General features: G+C 39.2%; 1 protein-coding gene across 16 annotated transcripts in view; it reads left to right on the forward strand.

The window, feature by feature from the left end:
• Positions 1 to 20,363, forward strand: part of EPB41L3 (erythrocyte membrane protein band 4.1 like 3) — a 91,304-nt gene extending 70,941 nt beyond the window's left edge. For 2 of the 16 annotated variants that reach the window (XM_026035418.1, XM_026035419.1), the window contains exons 13-27: positions 441 to 1,007; positions 5,281 to 5,334; positions 7,111 to 7,146; positions 7,312 to 7,377; positions 7,869 to 8,060; positions 11,132 to 11,206; positions 11,599 to 11,700; positions 12,429 to 13,148; positions 13,673 to 13,795; positions 14,299 to 14,661; positions 15,443 to 15,574; positions 16,037 to 16,135; positions 16,515 to 16,595; positions 16,862 to 16,978; positions 18,213 to 20,363. In XM_026035418.1, coding sequence (XP_025891203.1) covers positions 441 to 1,007; positions 5,281 to 5,334; positions 7,111 to 7,146; positions 7,312 to 7,377; positions 7,869 to 8,060; positions 11,132 to 11,206; positions 11,599 to 11,700; positions 12,429 to 13,148; positions 13,673 to 13,795; positions 14,299 to 14,661; positions 15,443 to 15,574; positions 16,037 to 16,135; positions 16,515 to 16,595; positions 16,862 to 16,972 — 2,721 coding nt within the window. In that variant the 3' untranslated portion in view covers positions 16,973 to 16,978; positions 18,213 to 20,363. The remainder of the gene's footprint in view (positions 1 to 440; positions 1,008 to 5,280; positions 5,335 to 7,110; positions 7,147 to 7,311; positions 7,378 to 7,868; positions 8,061 to 11,131; positions 11,207 to 11,598; positions 11,701 to 12,428; positions 13,149 to 13,672; positions 13,796 to 14,298; positions 14,662 to 15,442; positions 15,575 to 16,036; positions 16,136 to 16,514; positions 16,596 to 16,861; positions 16,979 to 18,212) is intronic. The other 14 variants (XM_026035428.1, XM_026035429.1, XM_026035432.1 and 11 more) reach the window with 12 other exon arrangements.
• The last annotated feature ends 4,728 nt before the right edge of the window (positions 20,364 to 25,091 follow it).

The raw sequence follows: 25,091 nt of genomic DNA on the forward strand, positions 1-25,091 counted from the left end.
TTCCAACCTTCGGCATTCTATGATTCTATGATTCTATGATTCTATGACTATGTCCCATTGCTTCCTTGTTGTTGTCCACACACTTCGTGTTGGAAAGCACCCTATGATCTCTAACAAGTTTTACAAGAAGTGGCAATTTGGCAGCATCTGAATCTCCACCCAGGGCCACGAAGACCTTTATTCAATCCATGCACTGCARATGACCAGACAAATGCGGAACAAAGAAGTTGCCTTTTTGTAAGCTGTAGCCATTATTCACCAGTACCTGTAGTGTGCAGCATGGGAGCGTGCAATGTTTTACTCAGCAAAAAACTATGCTATAAAAATAATGTTTGTGACTTTATATATTTTTATAATCACGGAAGAAAATTAACTAATTACAGTTTTCTTTTTGTCCTTTTGCTTCCGCGCCTTGTTTGCTGCTCTTCCTCTGTCACCAGCCATCTTTGCTTGGCACTGACTCATTCCCGTCCTCCCCGTCCTCCCAGTGTGGTGGTCCCCGTGCATCTTCAGCCAGGCTGCGCCGGAGATGCAAGGAGAGCGCTCGAAAATCRCTAGGTCACGAGTCACCTAAAGAGAGTGCTCAAAGGCCCAGTGAGCCAGACCCCGACTCAGACCGAAAAGGGAGAGCGTGCTCTGCTGAACGAGACGTGGCCTTTGGCTATAAGCAGAAAGCCAGCAAAGGCGGAACATTGTTTTCCTTCTCCTTGCAACTTCCAGAGTCATTCCCTTCTCTCCTGGACGACGATGGCTACCTGTCGCTCCCCAACCTCTCCGAAACCAACCTCCTGCCTGCCAGCGTGCAGCATTACCTCCCCATCCGCTCCCCGTCCCTCGTGCCTTGCTTCCTCTTCATCTTTTTCTTTCTGCTCTCTGCCTCTTTCTCAGTGCCATATGCCCTCACTCTCTCCTTCCCTCTGGCTATGTGCCTCTGCTACCTGGAGCCCAAGGCGGCCTCCTTGAGTGCCTCACTTGCCAATGACCTGAGTGACAGTTCAGAGGAAGAGGTGTGTACCTCGGCATCGAACACACTCTTTTTCGTGTTCAGTGCTTCAGTCCTAACCAGTGTTAGAATGCTGCAATAGTGCTCCTACTTTCAGAGCCTCATTTCTGTCTGTGCTGATTTGTTAGATGGGATTTCGGGAGGGGGGCTTTATTTCTTTTTTCCCCATTTTCTTTTTTCCTTTTTTTTTTTTTCCTCTCGTGTTGGGAGTGCAGCTCGGGGCCCAGGGTTAGGCACAACACTGTGTGTGAGCAGCTTGGTTTCAAACTGTGTCGGCTGGTAAGGAATGATCTGCACTAAGCAAATGGCCACACAGCAGCTTTCTGCTGTTGCATCTGACCCCACCAAGATCTGGGGTTTTTTTTCTGCCAGTTTATACTAAGGTTTCTTAGAACAGTTCTCTCAGTAGAGGGAATTCAGTGCAATTCACTCACAGTTATATATGCATGCATATGTGTGTGTATATATATATGCATTATATTTTTACATGTGGCTAGGCAATTATAAAGGACACTTTTCCCACTTCAGGATGTCTCAAATTCAGGTAGGATCAGCATATTGCAAGGGGTCATTAATTGCAGCACGAGTCCACAAAAAGCTTTCTGAATCAGCCAACCCGCATCTGGATTTTATGCCTTGATTGCAGCCCTTCAGCAGATTAAATTGGTTTTCCATATTCAAATCAAATTACATTCAATTCAAATTACATGCTGTAGGTGTGCCTGCTTGAGCAGGAAGGTTGGACTAGATGATCTGTAGAGGTCCCTTCCAACCTTAAATATTCTGAAATATTCTGAAATATTCTGAAATATTCTGAAATCTGCCATAGCAGTGAGCATATAGATTGGGACAGCTGTTTTGTAGCTGTTACAGCAGCGCATGCGGCCTTGCTGCCGTTCGCAGTGTTACACCAAAATTAATGCCTCGAGTCACTAGCATTAACCTGGATAGATAAACCAACTGCAGAGGCAGAAAGAGTCCATAGTGCTTAYAAGGACTAGGAATATAATAAAATAACCAGAGGAAGAAAGGACAGTAAGTAACAATGTAAATGATATCACTGTTTTGCTGGTGCCTGATTACTCCTTATTAACAGAATAAAATAATAAATCTATCCTTTTTTTTTCTTCATTTTTCAAATGCACAGATACCACTTTGCTTTGTATATAAAAATACCAGACAATTACAGACGTGTTGGCCATTTGTAATAAGCTATATTGGTGATTTGTCCATGCTCTTCCAATAGTTGTCTTAAGTAAATACCTTGTACATCTATACTTCCATGAAATCTGCTACTGCAGTTTTTATGAGATTTGGTGCTGGATCTCATTTCCTTTTTATGGAATGCCAAGAGTTGCATCAATTTAATCTTTTAAGAACATTGTCTTCCGATGCTTTTGGCTCTGTAATGCTTAATAAATAAATAATATTTAAAATGATTTCTGCTAAAAGGCATCAGAAATTTTCCTGTCCCATTTCATGTCCTCATTTTGACATAGCATTTATGTCTCAATTTACATTAGCTCTGCATTTGGCTTAATCTAACCGCAATAATAGTATTAATACAGTGCTAGCTCCGGAGGCAATAGAGAGACAGTGTTTATGTAATGCCTTCTGTTCTGCTCTCAGAAGAGAGCACTACTTATTGTAGTAAAGTTAAAAAGTATTGAGCATGAAGATACATAAAATAGACTTTTTTAGGGTAGCTGTTTCACGATGGCGATTACTCTGGCAAGTRCCTCCTGGCAGACAACACAGACTTGTGCCTAATCCGGGGGATATTTCTTGTTCAAAGTATTGCATGAAAAAAAAAAAAAAGAAGTTCATATGGTTTAAACTTGGGCATGTCTGCATTACACTGGCAAAACAAATCACAGCAGTTACAATCTCAAGTTAGAGGACGTGCAGCCAAAGGGGCTCTCTCAGAGGAGAGCGAGACCCTTGCCTGCCTGCGGGCGCAAGCGGCTGTGGCTGATCCCCCACTCTAGCCAACCTTTCCTGCTCTCTACTCTTTAAGACACCTGCCTTGCTGAGCCTCTTAATTCTCCATTGCCTGCTCTGCAGTAACAGCAGATCTTTTATTTGACGAGTAGCTCACTAGCTCTGACTTGTACTCCCTGGCTGGTYACCAGCCTGCTGGCAGACATGTACATCATTATAATAAGCTGAGTTTTATACCTCCTTTAGGATCTCGTTGCTGGTATGGGGAAAGAAACAGAACCTCCTTTTTTCCTTCTTTCCCCACCAAGTGTGCTTCCAGGTCACAGACATGGGCACACAGTGTGATGCAGGGGACATATGTAAGAGCGACAACTGGCATCCCCAACCAGTCTCACACTTGGTGGTGAGATCTGTTCTCCCTTAAATAGGGTGTCTGGAGACAGGCTGTGCAGAGCCAGAATGTGTCCCCTTATACATTCCTTAGCTGCTTGTACTTTACTAGTTAACATTTCTATGATCTTTTCATTAGTGTTCCCAACTTCAGCTTCTTAAAAGAAAAAGCTACACCAAGCTCAAGTGTTAACAGTACCTTAACAACTATCCTTTAATTCCTTTTAAACACCTTCACAAATTTCTCTTTTCTTTGGTAAGACAGAGAAAATATCAATTTTTTTTAATATTRCCATACCTTTACAAATTATTGTTTACGTCGCTATAAAGATGTGAGTTTTTTTGCTAATAAACAATTTCCAGAGAAGGATTTCATGACACTGTAATGAAAGCAGTCTGGCTTGCCATATAGGCTATTGTGGAAGTACAGCTTCATACAAAAATAGAAGTGGTCTGTCCAGGCAGTGGTTATTGCTTGGAAAATTGTATGTAACTTGCATTCATGCACTTACACAATAGTTCAAAATGCCTGCTTATTCTTCAGTCTGTCATACAAGTAATGTGTATTATTCAAAGGAAGAATGATAGGGAAGAAAGCAATGAAAAGATATCAAAAAACCTTTTTACGCAACATTGCAGTTGTCAGAAAATGACAGAAGATAGGAAATTCAAAGTTAAGACTGATACTCCATCCATGCCTTGCAGCGTGTTACCTTTTTCTCTTGCCTTGTATTCATGTTATTTGAGGATGAGATGTATTGTCCTAGCTTTAAATTACCTTCCTGTGTTACYCTAGATTATCTAAGGACCACAGAAAATCACGAACAAAAAAGAACTTTCACTGATATTAAAAGAAGCTGTATGTGCTAATCTGGGGCACTACAGAGTGTTTTCTGTACTTAATAGATTTTAATAAGCTTGCATAACATCAAAAATAACAACTTGAGCCATCTTATAGCCCTGTAGTAACCTACACTTGACTCTGTATTTATTCAATCAACTTCTGTGTTCTGCATTAAAAAGGTTCTTAATGATGTAGATGAATCTACCAGAGCAAAGTAAGGATAGATTAGTCTGTGCAATGCTGTGCTTTGTTTCATTTCTATTACTTGTACCTAGTAAGGGGTGTGGAGGGGATGGAGTTCTTTCATTTTTCTCCTGCTTTTATCCATATTTATAATTGGAATGAGAAGTATTTTGATTCTTGCAGTGACAGTTTTGCTTTGTTTAAGTATCAGCAGCAACATCAGCTGCTCTCATTGGAACCAAGCGAGGTCTAAGCCTTACCATTTCTCTAGGCAGAACATAAGTGGCTGGGAGTATGGTTGTTTGAATTCCTTGGTAATGCAGACAGTCTCACAATGTACAAATGGGGAGACAACAACTTCTGTACAAATGAGGGGCTGAAAGTCAGGTGACTGTTAAAGTAGCCTTTTTTTTTTTTAATTATCATCTTCCCTCCCCTCAGAAAAAAAAAAAAGTCAAACACCACATTAATCTCTATTGACCAAAACCAAAAAAAAAAAAGAGAGATAAATAATATTTTTTCCAAAAAGAATGTGAAGAGAAGCTTATTAGAAAAAAAAAAAAAAGCAAGGATTTTCTACATTTTTTGGAAGCCACCTGTCTTTCTTAAGAAAAAAAAAAAAAATCTGGTCAAATAACACTTTCCCAGTAATGTTTTGTTTGGCTTATAGAGCTGTTGCAGTAAAGCCACGTACTGTGTGCAGTACGCCTCGAGTCTTCCTCTGAGTCTGTTCTGTTTACTAAAGCGGCCTTTTTATTTTGCTGCTTTAACTGGTGCGTGGTTCGAGAAGCCGTGCTAAGGCAGCTCGCAGGGACGCGGCCTTAGCCGCCGCCGCCGTGGCCCGCGCGCACTGATGAGATGGGTTTGTTCTTTATTCCTGCCTGCCCGCTGGGACCTGCTTGCGTGGGTAACACACTAGACTGACAGTGAGCAGACGGATACCGCCGCCGATGGGGAGACCACTGCCACCGAGGTTTGTACAGGCGCCCGCCCGGCCTTGTCGGCGGCTCCCCCGTTTAGCTCCGTCTCTTCATGACCCTCTGCCTTCGGGCTAAAAGTGCATGTTTTTAATCCCCTGCCTGCGGCCCGGGATGCGGCTCCGCGTGCATGTGGACGCATGCAAGTGTGCGTTGGAGCTTGCCAGGATGAGCTACGTTCTGGACGTTCACCTTGGATCCRTGTTTCTTGCGTCCTTCCTGGGCATCTGCTAAGCTTGTAGGGAGGAGGATGGGAGCTCTGRCCCCCAAAGAGGTTTTCTGTAAAGAAGTATTTCCAGAGTAGAGACAGCTGCGTTTTTGCATTGAACATAATTTCACCTGTCACCTGCATAAATGCATGTGTTCTCCAACAGTAGCTGGGTACTGTCCTCAAAGGAGGAACATAAAAACCTGTGATTCCCCTTGCGCCAAAACTTCTATGTGGTCTGCAGGCTGAATGAGCAAATCCAACCCCGGGCAACTTGAGCTAAGCAGATATATATATATGTATATAATGTTTTCATAAATAACTCGGTTGCAGCTGCAAACATGAGCCAAATCTGGTCCAACATGTGGTAGAAGACTCAGGCTTACTACAAACCCTATCATWGTCTTTTGGTATAATCTCATCAATGCTCCAAATAGGTAAAAATGTCATTAAAGAAGAATCCTCTGTGTGATGTGTTCATCCTGTTCATCCTGAACTGTTCATCTTCAGCTGTAAGCAGAATAGGCTTGAACCAAACTGTAAAACAGTCAGCAGATGAAAGCATTACCCGTGGAACATTTGATTAATTAAGGGTATATGAAAAATGGACAATAAAATAGCAGCAGGGGCATATAAAGAAGTCAAATAGAGCAACAGCACCATGTCTGTTGAGACTAGTCTGGAGTACCAAATGCTTTGAGGTGCCTCTTGCACTCAGTTACTTCAGGCCTTGAGGAATAAGTAATGTAGTATATTATGCTAAAACCATGGCATCTAAAATGTTCAATTTATTAAGCAAAAATGTACGTCTCCCATCTTTATTTTAGGAGAGAAGACTGGGAACCTCGTTTTCCCTTATGGAGCCCTGATTTTCACAAAGTATGGCACACTTGCCACCTGAAAATTAAACTGCCACAAAATGGGCTACTTAGCATTGCTACTGAAAATCCGAGCTTGAGCAAATGTGCTGTATGCAGCTCCAGAAGGCCACCCCTTCAGATAGATCTTGCAAGACAAACTAAATATGAGATTCAGTTGTAAAAGTGCAGAAAGGGGCAGAGGTTAAGGAAAGATCACTTTAAGCAAATAAAATATATGTTGTTCTATAACAAGCGTTACACATTGTTTACACTTGCTGCATATACACATGACTCTGCCTATGGGCCCAGCAGATGCCATATGTTAAAACCTTAGGATCATGGATGTATAAAGAATTTGCTTTTACTGTTTGGTCTGAAACCAGTGGTAATTTGAGTGAGAGGGAGCAACTGTCGCTTCTTACATAGGTAAAGGATCTATGAAACCTGAATGCAGTAGTGGTTTATAGAGAAGGAAAATACTTAGTATTACTTGGCTCAAAATTTAAAATCAGCAAAGAAGAGACTTGTTTTGAATTAGGAAAACAATGCAAAGACAATTAATGTGTCAACTCATTGCCCCGTGCCCTAAATATAGAGAAAGTATGTTCTTAACGTAGTGTGTTTCACTGATCAATTTTTSTAAGCCTTCCATAATATGAATGGGTAAGGTTTTTTTTTTTCCCAAATCTTTCTTATGCTGGCAGTCGGATCAAGAAGAAGATGGAGACCTAAAAGCACAGGTACAGAAAAGAAAGTACAGATGTTACTAATCAGGCTATGTTGAAGGTGTTCATATTTCTCAGCATGTTATTGTCATTTCTCTGTGAAGAAATGTGTAGAAACAGCATTTTTAATCCTTCAATATTGTGTCCCTTACTTTTCCCTTTCTTTTTCACTTCTTTCAGAATAGTCTGATTAAACGAATACAGGGTGAAAATGTGTATGTCAAACATAGTAATCTTATGTTAGAGGTTGGTATTGGTATATACCAGTGCATGTGCATACCTGTGTGTTAGTTTTAGTGGTAAACCTGTGAATCTGCACTATGATGCATGAGCTGTGTATTCCCACCTGCTAATAAATTGAGTAGATATTTTTTCTCAGACTATGGTGACTCTTCTATCTAGTTCTTTAAATATATCTATATCTATATCTATATGCGTGCACGTATGTGTGTGTGCATCCACGCGCATATGTGTGTTTGTTTGAAGCCTCTTTATCTGCTGTAAATTATAGTGATACAGATAAACTCCAAGAGTATTTTTATACTCACTTGTGTGAGATATGCTATGCTATTTCAAAATATCACATTTTCACAGAGTGTTGTGTTAGTGTTGTGTTCCCTGGTTCCTTAAGACCTTTTCTTCCTTCCTTCCTAAAAAACTTGTGTGTTTTGCCTCTAAAATTTGGACGGCTTAAGAGATGTGACAAATTGCTGTATTTTTCCTTTGTAATTATCTAGGACCTAGACAAAACCCAAGAAGATGTGATGAAACATCAGACCAATATAAGTGAGCTGAAACGAACCTTCTTGGAAACCTCCACAGAAACATCTGTATCCAATGAGTGGGAGAAGAGGCTTTCCACATCTCCAGTTCGGCTTGCAGCAAGGCAAGAGGATGCTCCTATGATCGAACCACTAGTGCCTGAAGAGGTCAGTAGGATCCAAAGGGTTTTTTATTTGTGTATTCATTTTGACTTGTGCTAACTCTCAGTAGATGCTCGAGGCCTTCCCATTCTCCCATCAGAGTGAACAGGTATTCCCATTTCTCAGGACTCAGGCTTTTGCAGGCAATTTACAGCAAACTGTGTGCTCAGGGAAGGGCAGTCGTTGAAATACAGTTGTAGTCCAGGCTTCACTGGAAGCGGCATGGCAGAACTGGGTCTCTGTAAGGGGGCAAGGGTCTCATTGCAGTGGGCCTCAGTGAGCTTGGGGAAATTCAGCCACCCGTGAAAGAAAACGTGAAGGTGATTGAGGGAAAATTTAAATGATGATGACTCTGGTTGGGAGCAGTGGCACAGAAGGGCAGATGGGGGTATAGTGCCAARCTTGACAGGAAAATACAGAGCCAAGGGTAGAATTGTGGAAGGTTTTGAAGATGGTGAAGAAATTATGACAATAATTAGAGTTATTGGCCAATTCTGTAGGGTAATAACAGTTGCTGTAGTCTGCTAGATAACTTTTCATTGAAGACCCAGCACTAGTTAGTATTAAGCATGTGGATTTTTATGCAGAAAGTATGCATGAAAAAGTCTTTCTCCCCTGTATTCACAAATGTTTGCAAGAAAGCTTTCCAATCAAAATGCTTTTTCTTACTTAGTTTGTGAGAAAAGTACAACTTTCACACTTAGTTTGTGAGATGCAGAACTAGGATTGTAACATTAATGTTGTCTTACTATAGACAGATATTTGGAAAAAGGGGAGCCATTTGTTGGTTAAAATACAGTCATTTAAAATCTTCTGTGTATGCTCTGCATGAAGCTGAATTGTTTTATTCTGATGTGGATGTCATGTTTCTTCTTCACAGGAACCATGTTTATGATTGCCACTCAGTTTAGTATTACAGACCAGTGAATAGTTACAAAAGTTACTTTTGTCATCCTCGTGATAATGTAATATTGTGAAGAAAGCAACAACAATTGGATGGAAATTATAGTTCAAATGAGAGTTCAACTTTTCCACCGAGGTTTTGAAGACCCTTAACTCTCTGGGGAAGGAGAATCCCTGGTGGCAGGCCTATGTATGGTGACATGTCACCTACTCCTTCCTGCTTGAGTTAAGGGATGTCACCAAAAAAAGGCCCTAGTTTACTCATTCAGCATTTTACCCATCTGTCCAGTGTCTGCTACTGGCATCTGACATTCATTAGAATGGCCATCAGGTTGTATTAAAATAGCTAAAAAGCAAGCTCAGTGCCCAAAGCTTACTTTTTGGAGAGGAACTAAGAAGTCCTAAGTCCTCAGAAGTCCTAAGAAGTCCTTCTGGCATCCTGTTCACAAATTACAATGAATCCTATAACCATGTTAATTTGGTTGAAAATAGRAATCTTCTTTCTCAAGAATAAAATTCTAAGTATAACAAACAACATATATTTAATAATTAAAGATGGAAAGAACAGTTGAAAAGGACTCACTAGCTGAGATTAAAATAGAGGCGTGCAGGTAAAGCAACCTGATAASTCTCTCAAGTTCATTTCCTTTATTACTATATAAATATAATAACAAACTTTTCATTAAAATGCACAACCAGTAGCAAAGCATTGCATAGAGTTAYATATACTCTAACCTGGAAAAGTGCCAAGGACAAGAGATACCCTTACCTGGTATCTTATCTTTTTGGAAGAAAGGAACAGGTGCAAAGCAATGTCCAGTTACTCAATCATGTATAAGTCCCAGTAAAATAGGCTCTCCCACAGAATCTCACCCAAATAAAGGTGTTTCAGTGAAAAATTTGAGTAGATATGAACTGTCATTGCGTAACTCTGAGGTTAATGAGCCTAGCTCTGGCCTTAAGGTATCTTCACTATAGGTGCCATCCAAGCATCCTTTTTGTCTCTGCAGAGCAGGATGGTTGCAGTTTGAGTGAGAAGAAGGTTSGTCAGGAAAAGCGTAAGCTGTGTGTAGGTCAAAAACAACATCTGCTGAGACATTCAGAAGCTGCCAGGAATAGGCAGCACTGAGAACTAGATTATGCAATAGCTCAATCAACTGAAAAATACAAACGTAATTTAGAATTCTCTCTTTAAAAAAAGGATTCAGTGCTGTTACACATAGATCTTTAATATAATGAAACAAGACCAGAAAAGAAAAATACACCTTTTCAAACTGTGTACTTTCAGCATTTGACACTTGTTATTTTTCCTTGAATATATGGAGTATATGTGTTTTAAATACTGCCCTATTCAAACAGGGTGTTTAGGGCATTTTATTGTGCCAAGTGTCATACTTACATAGGAACAGCCATTGCCTGCTCAGAAGCTGGGAGAACAGCAAAGAATACCTACCTGACAAATAGCTACAGCCAGTCTCAAAAGGCAAATCTGAGGGGATTGTCTTACATCGCCTCTATCAACATTTTAACTTTCCCACTTGGCCAAGTCACAGAGATATTCTCTTTTCCTATAATATTATGGAGGCGCATATGGAATAAAGAGGAGTAGGAYTTTGATGTCTCATTAGAGAGGATAAAACAGCAATGTTTAGTTTTTTGCATGTGAAAAAGACTCCGAGACCTGGGTTTCCTTGTACCCATAAAGAGAAAGGGAGACCTGAAGTCTTTTCAGAGCACATATTCTGTCCACTTCAACATAGAAGGCTGTAAAGCCTCAGAAAGCTAAATCCTAGGTAAGACTGTGTGAGCTGCTTTAGGCTGTAGATGGAAGCCATAAAAGTAGGCGCTGGAGATAGTATTCTCAAATGAATAATCTGAGATGAAATAGGCATATCACATTCACACCCGAATGTTGTTAAGTTTCCTTAACAACATTTTCCTACTACCCATTTTTTATGCTCACACTTGCTTTGCATTCATATAAATGGCCTGAACAGAGACCGCTGATTTTCTTGGAAACCTCTTTGCTGTAAAATTATTCTGTTTAATTTTGTTTCCTAATTGACCATGCTATTTACAGTTTGTAGAGAAGAGATGTATTGATGAGGCTTTTGTACTATATGCCCTTCATGTACTAAAACCGTTTATTCCCCTGACACTTTCTTATTCATTAGACCAAAGAAGAAAGAGAAAAATCAGAAAAACTCATAGTTTTGCAGAAGGGAGGTACTACATTCCTTGAATTGCAGGTAAAAACAAATCATATTTTCTTGAAACACAGTCAGATAGGCTACCAAGGATTTCTTTTTTGTTATCTTTTTTCCTTTCCAAGCCACATTTATTTTATTTTATAAGTTCCAAAGGCAGGTATAATCTGGGGGCAGAATTCTGAGGACCAGTACCCACCGAAGCTTATGTCTACGTAATATTGATTCCTGTACATGTTACAAATCCACCTGCACAGTACTGTTTGTGGATGCTGTTTGCAGTTGTGCATGCATTTCTAGCACAATTCTCACTGAGAATGTTACGATGAGTGGGGCACTTCTGTCATTAGAATGAATTTCCCTTATACTGTTGGATGAATTCAGAATGTACTGAGTGATGGTGAACTTTGTATTCTTATTGGTCTTTCTATTAGCCAAGTGTGATAGAGAAGAAGCTGCAGGAAGGAGAATCTGCTGACACTTTGGTTACTTCTCATCAAATCATTATCCAGAAAACTATACCATCATCCGTAGAGGTTGTTTTTAAATCATTTTATTTTATACTACCACATTTGCTTAGTTAAGTACAGAAGTTATTATGTTATAGTCAAATATACTGGATGCTGATTGCATATTCAAAGCAAATCACATAGCATATTTGCATATGGAGAAAGAAAGACATCACATTATCAGACAGCATCTTAATAGTCTGCATTTTCTGTGTTGTACTGTTAAATAATGCTAAAGGGAGTTGCAAGGAAATACAGCACAGACTAACAGTACGTGCAAATGCCTACTATTCTGAAACCTAAAAACAAGAGCATATTTGTGACAGCTGAGAAACAAATGAATGGGGTTATTTGGCCYGTTTTTTTACCTTGAATTCATTTTCAATTGTAGCATTATCAACCCTGTTACAATAGAAGATTTTAAACCTCAGGATGATTCCAACAATTATTTACATATACATTAAAAATGCTACTGTGCTACAAATTGCTATAGAAATAGTATGACAAAAGTTTAATTTTGTTTTTGTGTGCCCATTATATGGGCCTCTAAGGGGAGGGGGTCCACAGAGGAATAAGACTTTGCCTGAGGTGAGGCTGGTTGTTTGATAGCTGCTCTAAAAGGTAGAATGATAAAAGTTATTAGTTGCTTTCAAAGGAGGCAGCACTGATTTCTTGAAAGACTTCATATTTTAGTGTTCCTGAAATGTAGCTAAATCTTTAGCTATTCTAATTTAGCTTTTATATCTCAAATATAGGGCACTGAGGATTGGGTTGTTATAGACAAAGTACCCTCTGAGGTAGTTGATGGTGAATCACAAAAAAAAGTGGCATACAAAGTAGTGACTGTGAGCAGTAAAGCTGGCCTTCTGCCTGAAATATTACAATCCARTACCGTTCTGATGCAAAGTTTTGAGGACTTGGAGAGTGATACTCAATCCAAAGAGGAGAACAAGCAGAAAATGTACACCCTAGGAAAATCCTATGATACCGTTTCYGGGAAGATTGTAACGATGACAAGTAAAGTCAAAGAGGGAGAGAAACCAGTACCAGAAGCTCTGGAGAAAATGGAAAGAGTAGTGCAAGAATCTGTGAAAATCATTCCCGTAGTGGCTGAGTATGAGATATTTGAGCCAGTTGCTGATGAAAAAGCCAAGAGGGGAGCAGAGGTGCACATCACCAAAAGGAAGCTCTCTGACTCTTTAACGCCTATAAAGGAAGCAGTATCACAGCTGCAAAGTCCCGAAGATGAGAATTTGAAGAAGACGCTGAAGATGGAACAGGATCTTCAGCTCCACACTGCACTGGGAAGTTTGCAGTTTGGCAAAGCAGAAGGRCACCTTGACAGTGAAGCTCTAAAAACAGGGGCGGTTATCCGGAGAGATAAGAGCCTGTCTGAGTGGAGATATTCCAGAGAACGGCCATATACCATTGCTACTGCTCACTATATTACTGAATCGTCTGCATCAAAAGTAGTGGTAACGAGTGGCTTTGACTTCATGCCACAGTTTAAAGATTAAAGCATGACTTCTTTTAGGCAATACCCTCACACCACCCTGCCTTTCAGTTCTCTCGCTGCCTGGCTTTATCTTGACAGCGGCCAACCCAGCTTATTTTTGTTCTTCATAATTTAAATCCGTACCACAGTCTAAAGCAGACATAAGGCTTTCAACCTTTCTGATTTATTTAAAGACTCATGTTACTGAAATCTAGTRTTGCGCTGTGGCTTGTTAATAGCAAGGGGAAAAAAAAAAAAAAGGTTTGCTTGAAGCAGCAAAATGCCAATGCTAACAACTATGCTATGTAATTACTGCTTATTGTAGCTCTTATGAATTTTTTCTAATTTATTTTCCCATTCTTTTCCTGTTTTCAATTTCTCTGTGCCCCTGCAGTCTTCTCTCCCTTTCCTATGTCCCTGCCTCCAGTTTTGTCAATTTGTATAACTGTGCATGCAGCTCTGCCTTTCCTCTCTGTGTGACTCTACATTTCTTTGTCTATTTAGACTAAGCAGTCCAGCGGTGAGAAAACCTTGGATGGGTCAGATATCTTCAGTTTAATAGAGTCCGCCAGAAAACCAACTGAGTTCATAGGAGGGGTTACTACTTCTTCACATAGCTGGGCACAGGTGGCCGTTTGCTTCCATCCGTGAATGTTATCATTGCACATTGATTACTTTTATTTTTCTTTTGTTTCCTGTCTTTATGCATAACTTCGGACCTGTATAACTAACAATGACACTTACACACTTTGTGTGCCTTTTTCTTTTGTTGCCATAAAGCCTTCACTAAGAGGGAAAAAAAGCAAGTTTTATTTCATTTCATTTTATTTTGCTCATTATACAGGGTGTTGTATTTTGCCTGCAGAAAACTAGCACAGTAATACCAATGAGAAAAGCACTGTGGCATTTCTCTTCACTTCTAAAAATTGTAATGCTTACTTTATTTTTCCTTTCTACTATTGTGATAATGTCATTTGAGTGGAAATCCATACAACGTGAGAAGAATAAATTGGCAAAGTTTAATACCCTGTTTTTAATTTCATTTGCAGTACGATGAGATGAAGAACTGAGGTCAGCAGGGATGTCCGCTCCGGAAATTGAGATTTTTTTTTCTCTCTATTTCTCTCCAGAGAACAGAGACCAAGACATCTCAGGAGATCAGCTCCAGTGACATGAAGCCAGCAGCTCAGCCGCAGCAGGACACGGTGAAGAAGGTGGTTCAGGAGACTGTCGTGGTGGAGGAGAGACACGGGCTGAGCGGAGATTCTGCCAAGGTGGCTGCGCTGGCGCCAGATGCTCCAGCTGCAGCTGCCGTCGGGAAGGGGAAGGAGGGCTCGGCTGTGCCTGATGGGGCTAAGGAGGAGAAAAGGGAGGCCGAGAAGGCCCTAACCAAGCAGGAGGGAGTCGCTGGTGCGGCTTCTCGTGAGCAGGACAAGGAGCATCGTACAACAGTCCATGTTTCAGAGACTGTGGAAAAAAAATCCCATTTTGAGGTAATTTGTTAATATATCCGTTATTTCTGCACTGCACTGTAAACGCAACCAATAGTGAACTTAATTTGCACCTCTCATGGAAAGTCTAATAAAGTGTGCAAAAAATTGCACGAATGTGTCTATACAGGAGGCAGTTTGTTTCTCTTCTTCTTTCCTCCTTGCATGGCACCTTCAAGGCTTCCTTACGGTTTCCATGATTGGCAATATGCCATGTACATTTTGCCTTAATAGAGCTTGTTAGGCTACACCTAATTTGGAGGCATTTTATGTGACAGATAACAAGAATTCATCTGGCATTTTCTTTCCAAAAGCTCATTGAGATTTGAAAAATTCTATTGTCCTCAAGGACAGAACATGTTTTTTTCTTCCAAACCTGGTACATTTGGAAGTATTTTTACTGTTTTAAACAATCCTGGGTTCTTTTAGCCCCATTAGCAGAACTTCAAGAATTATTTTGCACAGAGGTTAAAAGATTGAGAGTGTCCTTGCTCATTCTTTCTAGCACTGAATGCAAGAGAGAGTAAGGCTAGAGTGGAATTCCTTCTCATTCTAAGGAAATGTGTAATGTTCAGGTATTTTCTAAAGTTTGGTTTTGTGGAATACAAGATAGTTAAAAAATACCACCAGCACTAAATACACATGTATTTACCATTAAAGTGAAGAGATTTTTTTCCTAGTATGCAGTGCKCTTTTTATTTGTACCTTTTCTGTTTGCTAGAAAGAAATCCCAAAGCCTTCCTAAATGTTTCAATTGTTTGTTTGTTTGTTTGTGTTCACACAGTCACCAGTTGTGAAGACTGARACTATCAGTTTTAGCAGTGTTTCTAGTGGTGGGGAAAACCTTGAAATTTCAACTAAGGAAGTGCCAGTAGTCCATACAGAAACAAAAACCATCACGTATGAGTCATCACAAGTAAGAAATTCAGTAAAGCTCAAGATCTAATTTAATAGCCTTAAGAAACCTATGTTTCTTAACCCATGCTTAGGATATACTTTAGTGTAAACTGTTCTAAGGAGTTCAAGTATCACACATTAGCATGAAGAGGAGATGTACATAAGCCTAGCTTATCTGAAGGTGACTTACAGCTTTTCTGAAGGTGACTTATCTGTCCTTGTGTAGGGTCTTTTGAGAACATGAATGTAAAGACATGTTTCAAAGTCTAAATTTCTCATTTATTCTTCAAAAACAAAGAATGGAATCTTGCTATACAGTGAAATACTGACAAATGATCACTGTAACAGCAATTATTATCATTAGGCATTCCCTTTATGTAAAATTGTACAAATAGCCAATCCAGTTCAGCCAATGCAGTTATTGTCTCCCCATGATCAGGAGCTTGTTTATGATTGATATTTTTCTGTTTTGATTCTCTAGGTGGACTGTGGTGCTGACTCGGAACCAGGTGTATTGATGAGTGCACAAACTATCACATCTGAAACTACCAGCACTACAACCACTACACATATCACCAAAGTGAGTCCTCAGAAAACAGGGACAAAACAGGGACTTTTTTTTTTTTTTCTTTTTACAAGGATGTATATTTTCAGAACTTYAATAGTATTATTTATTTTAAAACATGGGAATACTTATATTCCCTGGACAACATCTTGTGTGGTCATCTTGTCCAATCCTCATTCACAACAGACCAGCTTCAGAGCTGATCTGGTGAGTGTTTGTGGTTGCTCCTCCTGTGCACAGCATTTGAGGTTGCTGTGATGGAGATTGTCTTCTCCAATTGCTGTGATGGAGATTGTCATCTCCATTAGATTTGGGTTCCTGAGCCAACCACTCTGTATGAGCAGTGGCACATTTTGAAGTAAGTTATTGACGTGTATTTGTCTTTTACATTTAGACTGTGAAAGGAGGCATCTCAGAGACAAGAATTGAAAAACGGATAGTCATCACAGGAGATGCAGATATTGATCATGATCAGGTAAAATCTGCAAGCTACTAAAGGCTACCCTAAAGACTTTTCCAAAGAGAACATTTCTAAACACTGCCTTAAGCAATACTCTTCATACTGGCATGTCTTAAGTTAAACTGGATTGGTAGTTAAATCAGTGATGGTATATTTTATATTTTAATCATTTTCCTCATTTGTAAATTGTGTAATATCTCATGAATCTTTCCACCTTGCTACTGATCATGCATGTTCCACCTCCTTTTTGTTTTTGCCCTTTTGTGGTTTCCTTGGGATAGGCGCTGGCTCAGGCAATTAAAGAAGCCAAAGAGCAGCACCCTGACATGTCAGTGACCAAAGTAGTGGTACATAAAGAAACAGAAATCACACCAGAAGATGGGGAGGATTGACCACAGGTAAGAGGACTAGATGATTTTCTTAGGCTTTTACTGAGCTGGCATGTTGCAAAGGTCATTTTCCTACCATAATTCACCTCTAACTCTTTACTTTCTCTCACTGGCATTTCCAACTTAAATTTGTTCTGGATATGAATCCTGTTATTTAATGATGCCAGTTGGAGAAACATAAAACTATTCATCCGCTTTTGTTGGCTCTCTGGAAATTCCTCATTGTCCATGCTTTGTTACAGTCTAATTTATAGTCCTGAAGTCCAAAAAAAAAATCTCGTCTGCTTATATGTTATTTAAGAACAAAAGTACTTTGTTCTTAAAAGTGTGCATTTTGTTTTAAAATGCCAAAGGAAATACCTTTAGTTGCTTTTTAAATGTTCAGTGTAGATATGTTACAAGCTAAGCTTTAATTCCCAACTTGCAGAGATTTGGTCCGATCCGCTTTTGACTTTTGTTTTAAAGCAAGTGAATTGCTGTGTTAGTATTTGGGTGTCTTGGCTTTCTTGTCTTTTAAAGGGCATTTTCTGTTGTAAAGCAGCATTGTTTATCAGGATGAGATGATAATGCAGCTTTTCTCGTGTTGAGCTTTCTCTCCAGTAAAGGCATGCTTTCCAACTGTGGTTGGCTAAATAGACATCTTAATATTCTGATATTCCATGTGCAGAAACATGTCATGCATACTAACCTGCTAAGCAAAAGCTGTTAATGCCAGCACCGTTGCACAGATTGCTTTGAATGTTGTATGCAGAAGGAAGAAAAAAAAGCTGCTTGTCTAATTTGTTTAAACCTATAGCAGCATTTTTAAGAATCATATTTAGAACCTTTTTATTCTTAAAAGAATATATATTCCCTAGCATTCGGTGTAAGTAAGAGAGTATGATGCACCGCACCTTTTGAAACTATTTTGCTCTCCTGCTTTTGGATATAGAGACCTAAAGAAAACTGAATTTCAGTWTCTCTTATTTATTTTGGAAGATGGAACCAGCCACTGAGGAGTGAGTAGCTATGATTCTTCTGGTATTCTGCTAATGATTTCAGAAACAATGTAATGTGGCTTGGTTAAAAGTCTATTGATGTCACTAATTCTTTCCACTGGCTTCAGTGGACTTTGGACTTAAGCCAACAGTTACTTATACTGGAATATAGCAGTTATTAAATACTTTTTGTTGCACAGACTATTTGAACTCTTTTGCCAGGAAATCCTTGTGTCTAATAATTAACTCAATTCTCTTTCCTGCAGGATTAATTTAGATTGCATATGAATCCAGACATGCACACCAGTAGGAATACGAGAGCCTATATGGAGTCTCAGTTCCAACCTGACTGACTTGTATCTGTCTGTGGAAAATTTCAGTACAGAAGAATTGATTTTGACCGTTAATAACGAAACTGGCAGAGATATCTTCCCATAGAGAGCAATCTGAATCCGCATCAGTTAAACAATATTGCATGAAGCAACAATAAAATTACAAAAAAGCAGCATTTTTAATTTTCTTAAAATGTCTAAGTTTTCAGCTATACCTGCACGTTCATAAACAATATAAACAGTGATTTCATATAACACATAAACAATTCATGCCTTTCACAGTTTATGAAAATCTAAACAAATTAAAATTTGTTAGGTGGCAAGCCTTTTGTTTACAGATATTGTAAATGAAGATTACCCCAAAATGCTAGAAGCTGTATAGGTACTGTGTATAATGTTTTACCACACATTAGATGTGCCAATAACACAGTTTATTCAGTAAACAACTTGAATTCTATATTTGTTTCATCTGGTTTTATTACTGCCCGATAAACAATGACGAATCTCTACTCTTATCAAAATATTTAAAGGCTTACAAACTGTGCTTTGTATACCTGACTGAATACCTTATGAGGTAGTAATGATTTTAGTATATTAACTTTAACCATTTTTGTCAGCATTGTTCAGAGTCGGCTTCCAGTCACCCTTCACAGATCCTAACCTTGTAAATTATATGTAGTTATTTTGGAGAAAATCTGTATTTTACTTAGTTTGCAGCATTAGAATAATATTAATCGGAAATAACCGTGATGGTTTTCTATTGATTTCCCTTTTGTTCTCAGCAGAAAAAAATATGTTTGAGAATCTGGTCAGCATTTACTATCTAGTTGAGAATCAAGCCTTAACCTGTACAGAACATCCACTGAAAACTCATTAGTGTTCAGCTATAATACCCACTGAAGGGATAGAGTCCATTACACTGTCAGCTGCATCACAACACATGGTGAATGTATGTTTCTGCATAGTGAAATAAAAGTGGTAAATGCATCCAAAATTGTATTGTTCTGTGTCTAAAAGAACATAGTGTTTTTACATTCAAAACATTAAGCTACATTTGTAAGAKACCACAGGTTTTGTTCATCTGCACCGTAGACACGTTTTGTCTTCAGTGGCTGACACGACACTGTGCAGACAGCTGGAGTTAGCTGAGGACCCAAAGGGATGTTCACCAGTGTTTGCAAAGGAGAAGGAATATTTGGTTACTTCTATTTGCTAGTTGTCTACTGTATTTCATTGAGCCTATGGTTTTGTGGTTGCCTAGAAAGTAAAGGGCCAGTAACATTGGATCCTGATCCATTCTTTTTTTTGTGATTTTGCTCTGAAACTTGGATAAAATTCTCTCTTCCAATCAGTTTGTATATTTCTGTTCCTTTTTTTTYCCCTCTCCCCCCTACTGCATTTTGTTGATGCTTCCCTGGTTATTCAGGAGAATTTCATAAGAATTATGAGCAGTCAACCTGTATTGTATTGCAGGATTGCAAGAAATGGATACAAGCAAACTTTTCAGGACAAAAAGGGCCAAATTTGCCCTTCGTTGTTTACACAGGATTCCCTCCCATTGAAGTCAATGGATTTGGCTTCAGTGGAGARCAAGATTTGACCCAGTGACTTGTTATAAATGTTTATTTTCTTAATTTAGAAAGGAAAAAAAATAGCATATATAGACAAAATAACCTGTAGATAATAATTAAGAGTAATATCCCAAGGCTTGTAAAGCTTTGCCCTTAGACTCTAAAAGGTCTTCCCTCAGCCAGCCACTCTTCATGCCTTTATTCCAGAATGCTAACTCTATAACTTTCCCATACTGCAGTCATTGCTTACCCCTTGCCTAATAAAAAATGCAAAGACTACTGTCTTTTGTAATCTTTGAATTACCTCGCCTCTTCCTACTCCTTCAATTTGTAAAAGGACATCTATATTCTGTGCCTTCGCAGTGAAGGTAGAATCAGCTTTCTTCTGCAGCTGGCCTCCCCGGCAGTCCTAGATGGAAGAGGTGCTCACCCTATTTCTCAGCAGAGCATATCCCAGGTTCTTGCTACTGTGTCAGGAGCTGAAAATTAGACTCTGAAGCCATAATGATCTTCCCTCAGGTGTCCCATATGTTGTCAGCTAAGGAACAGTATTATATTACCTCAGAGAGATGTGAGGCTATTATATTGCCTTCTCTCCAGAGCTAGCATTATATTTTAGCATGGCTTGAGGAGGTTGCACTTTAGTGATACTGCACAGTATGTATGCTCTCTAAAGATACTGTCTCCTAAGGAGTTGGCCTCCTTGGAAAGGATGCTCACAGCTAAGAAATGGCCTAAGTATACACAGAATAAAAGAAGATTAGAGAGGACAGGCAACAACGTCATCTCAGTGCCATTGTTGGCAGTAGACCCTTGTTTCGGGGATGGTTCCTGGGAGTGATAGCTTTGGTGTTTGTTAGAAACTGTTTCTTGGGTTATCTGCCTAATGCTGTGCCACATGAAATAAAGAACACCTGCCTGTTTCTACCAACTGTCTTTTGTCTCAGTCTCTTCTCATTTGTTGTTGATTTCTGTCCAGCTTCTTGATGACAAAACAGACTATCAAAAGATGCAGTATTTGAAAGCACTGTTACTAACACAGGCACCAGCACAGGAGACAACCTTACATGTTACAACTGGAGTCATAACCTGGGCACTGTGAGAGCTGGCTGTTCTGCATCACTGAAATAATGGGATCCTGATGACTAGACAGAGCTTAGCATATCAGGCAAGCATGAACATAACAGTACAACAAGAAATCACAGTAATTGTGACGTTTTAGATACAGAAATAAATATACTATCATGCCATGTTGGTAGATTTCTTCTGAGAAAGAGAAAGTGCATTGTTAAGTCTACAATATAAACATGGGGTCAGTCATGTACTTCAAATGAGGCTTAACTGTGTCTTTTAACTTCAGTGCAAGGCTACATCGGAAAAGATGCTGTCTGTGCATAGGCCAAATTTCCTSAGGGCAACACAAAATGCCAGTCTTCCCATTGAATATTTGGTCATACAGCTAATAAGGCCATTATTAGTTTGGCATCTTTTAGTTCTGTTAGAGCTCTGAAATTTAGGTTGAAATAAGCACTGAAGTCATATTGCTTATTTTTAAGAAAAAGATATACTTATTAGTATAATTAGTATAATAACCAATAAGTCATATTGTTTATTTTTATATGTTTTTTTCCACAAGTTCTTGTATTCATTACATAAAAATTGTGCATCATCTTTAAAGTAATGCTAGCCCTTGTTTATTCTGTAAATTATTCTGTTTTATGGCATTTATTTTCCCCACCCTTTCTCATATCTCCACTTCAGCTTCAGTCCTGCTTCTCGACTGGAACTAATGTCTACTGTTAGCACCAGCATTTCAAAAATCCTAGTTCAAAGAAAGACTGATGTACTCACATTATGCAGAAACCTCAGTCAGCTCTCTTGTGTCATCTCATGTTCCCAAATGCAGCTATAACCTCCATAAATCACTGACCTCACTCTTACAGCTAAAATGACCATCACTCACTGTAAGTAGGATTAATGACCTGTCTTCAAGAGGGACTATAATGACATAGCAAAAACGCAAAGGGAGGATAAAGACAGTACTGATCCTAGCAATGGTTTTCATTTTTAAACATGTTTGAGTGTTATCTGCGATACAATCTACCAGCTCTGATTTTTTTTTCCAGTAAATAGGTTTTTTTAAAAAAAGCCTTTAATTCTTTTTACTTTTGTAAAAGTCCAGTGCTTACTGGGAATTTTTGTCTTATTTTCCAGAAATATCTTTGCTGTGTCATGGTTCAGAACTTCTTCACATAACCAAAGCGCATGCAATGATGGCAGCTAATCTGAATTGYAAAACTCGAATTCTGGAACCTGCAGAACCTTTGGAACTGCCTGAATTATAAGCTGGCACTCTCTGTTTCCATATTAACATGCCCTTACATTGGAATCAGTGGCTGCATATGTTGCTTCTAAGTATTGGGCGTGTGGTCTTTAGTGCATAACCCTATTTTGTAGGGGTTCAGATAAAGATTACACAAAATATGTTAAACATCCCAGGAAAGTAAACCTGTCATAAATCATACAACCAAGCAAACAGAAAATGAAAAAAATATATGTCTGAAAGCACAAAAACTAACCTAAGAAACCTTCAAAACTTCTTTATTTTTTAGAAGGAAGAGTGCAGCTAATATGTTGCTCTTGCCTTCCTTAAATCAAGATTGCTATAAGGTAGCCTTCCTTTATGTATTTAAAAGGTTGTTTCTTAGGTATATTGGTTTCCTGGCCAAAATCAGTGGACAGAATTGGCATATGATGGCCTCTAAAGCCATATATTTTGCTTTGATGTGATCTCCGATCCATATAAAACTTGGATGCATGTGACTGTTGTTATAGGGTCCCATGAGTTCTCCCCATTCATCCTTAGAGCTCCTAGATTCCAAGCCACTGCATGGCATATGCACACAGACCAGTACTTGTTCTGACAGTACTTCTGTGAAATCATCCTTGCGCGTGCGTCAGACAATGGATTTTGTTTCTGTTTTTCTCTTCAAAATGCCAGATGGTGATTGACGTATCACAAGACCTTTTTTTTTTTTTCCCTTTTTGATATATTACAGTATGTCAATAAGGAAAGTTATCATATTGATCTATAAAAATGAATTTGTCGCATGAGAACACTGCAGCATTTCACCTATCTTCACAGAAATAATGGCCTATTTTGAATATCTGTATGAGATGGTTTTGTAACCCAACAAGAAAGCTATGCAAACTCCCAGAAGACAACTTGTACCAGAGTATCATCTTAACACTTCAGCACTATTTTAAATTTATCTTTTTTGCTTTATTTCATATTCTGTATTTCAACCCAACTGCATTTGATCAATCCCCTCTATTTTTAATCTCTAACTTCTCTGTTGTCTTTTGAGCAGACTGCATCTGCTGCTTCTATTCTCATTCATTCTGCAGTTACATCCTGTCCTCTGCCTTAAYCTTTTTTAAATTTAAAGTATTGATATTCTTGCTGCACTTCTACAGTCATCCCCACTCTTCCTTATCAATTTCAACTGCTATAATAATACATCCAACCCTTAAGTGCACATTTCTTTGCTCTCATACCTCTGTTCAAATTTCAGAGTTGGCTCATACGTCTCATCTTACCATTACTGCCTCTCCCATGACTGCTTTTATCAAGCAATAGTTTCTTTGATTTTTCCTTTTTAATAGCCACTTCCTCTTCAGCCATCATCTGCTCTCTTCAGAATCAGCTTGTTCTCTCTCACAGCCACTTGGCCCTTTCATGCTTTTTTGCTCCATTAGCTTTGATGACTTATCATCTGCTTTTAGACCTCTCAAACCCATTCCCAGATTTTTTTTTCTGTCCCTTCTCATCTGTCACTGACAAGCATGTGTGATGGAAATCCTGCAGAGAGTTTACTTCCATTACAATAGTTTCTTTTCCCTAACAGTGATAAACAACACTCTTCAGTTTAACTGAAGCCCCACAAGCAGCCAATACAGCTGCTGCCTCCTTGCCTCTACTTTTCCCTGCATGAGATCCTCCCCATATCTTCTAAAAAGAAGTTATTTAAAAACATTAGGTCTTTCATCACCCAATTTCTCTCTCCCTTTATGTCTACAGCTATGCTTTTTCACTGCTTGGAGCTGCTCTCACCACTCTCCAGGCAGCCTGCTTCCCTGGACACCTCTTATAACATCTCTGATTACTTTTCTTCTGGGCTCAAACTCAGAATCWGACTTCTATTGTCATTCTCTGTGCCCTGTCATGTGTGTTAGGCACATACGCTATGTCTCAATTTGCATCCTATCCTTTCTGCACCCCTTTAACCTCCTGACTTCTGGCTGCTCTGTTAGCATGTCCTTCAAGAGACTGCCGTCTTTCTACTCCAGTTCTGTGTAGCGGTCCTCAGAACTCATGGTATGCTTGTAGTCTCCTTTACATTTCCTTGCTTTAATCTTATCCATAGATATAGATTCCACCATATTCACAGCTGTCTCTCTCTAACTAATTTGTGCTTGCTTACCAGTTGAAACACTATTTAGCCAAAACAGAGCTGTCAGTCACTCCCATTACCGCGTTATGACCCTCATGTGAAGGCAAACTGGAAACACACAGAGAATGGAAGATATTTATTGGTCTATGAGAACAAAGGGACATCATCACTAAGTTGACACCTCTGAAATAAAGCAGCCAGTCCCAACCATTAAGACCCATGAATGAAAGAGCATCTTCATTGAGGCCTAGCATTACCCAGCAGCTGAACTGGAGGAGGTTCTACTTGAACTGGAATATGGACTGAGGAACTGGATGGTGTGTTACCATTCTTGTGCACAGGGCTGTAAACCCTTATGTAAACCTTAGAGATGCACTGGAATTATATAATACATGTAACACCGACTATTGTTACAAGTCAGGTCACAATTCACTAATTATCAATGCAAGGTATCAATGTATTTRTATTGAAGTGGTACTTCAGCATCATTTATGCAGACATGCCATTAGGCTCTCCTTCCTTTATACATTTCCATATGGGTCAGAGGGCAAAAAGACAGGAAAAAAAAAAAWAGGCAGATCAAGAGCCCTGACATAACCTTGTAGAGCAGGGGAACCTTGGCTGACACCCTAACTATTCTATCAGTTTTGTCAAGTACACCAATCATTCCAGCAACTAAAGCTRATGAGTGTCAGGACATCAGTGGCAAACATTGGCTCCCTACCTACATTTTATAGAATTATCCTTGCCTGGCCAGAAATACAAACAAGTCACGTAGGTCTGATTCC

This window comes from Nothoprocta perdicaria, unplaced genomic scaffold (assembly GCF_003342845.1).
Source record: "Nothoprocta perdicaria isolate Ctin4 unplaced genomic scaffold, notPer1 scaffold_16, whole genome shotgun sequence".
In the NCBI taxonomy this organism is placed as follows: Eukaryota; Metazoa; Chordata; class Aves; order Tinamiformes; family Tinamidae; genus Nothoprocta; species Nothoprocta perdicaria.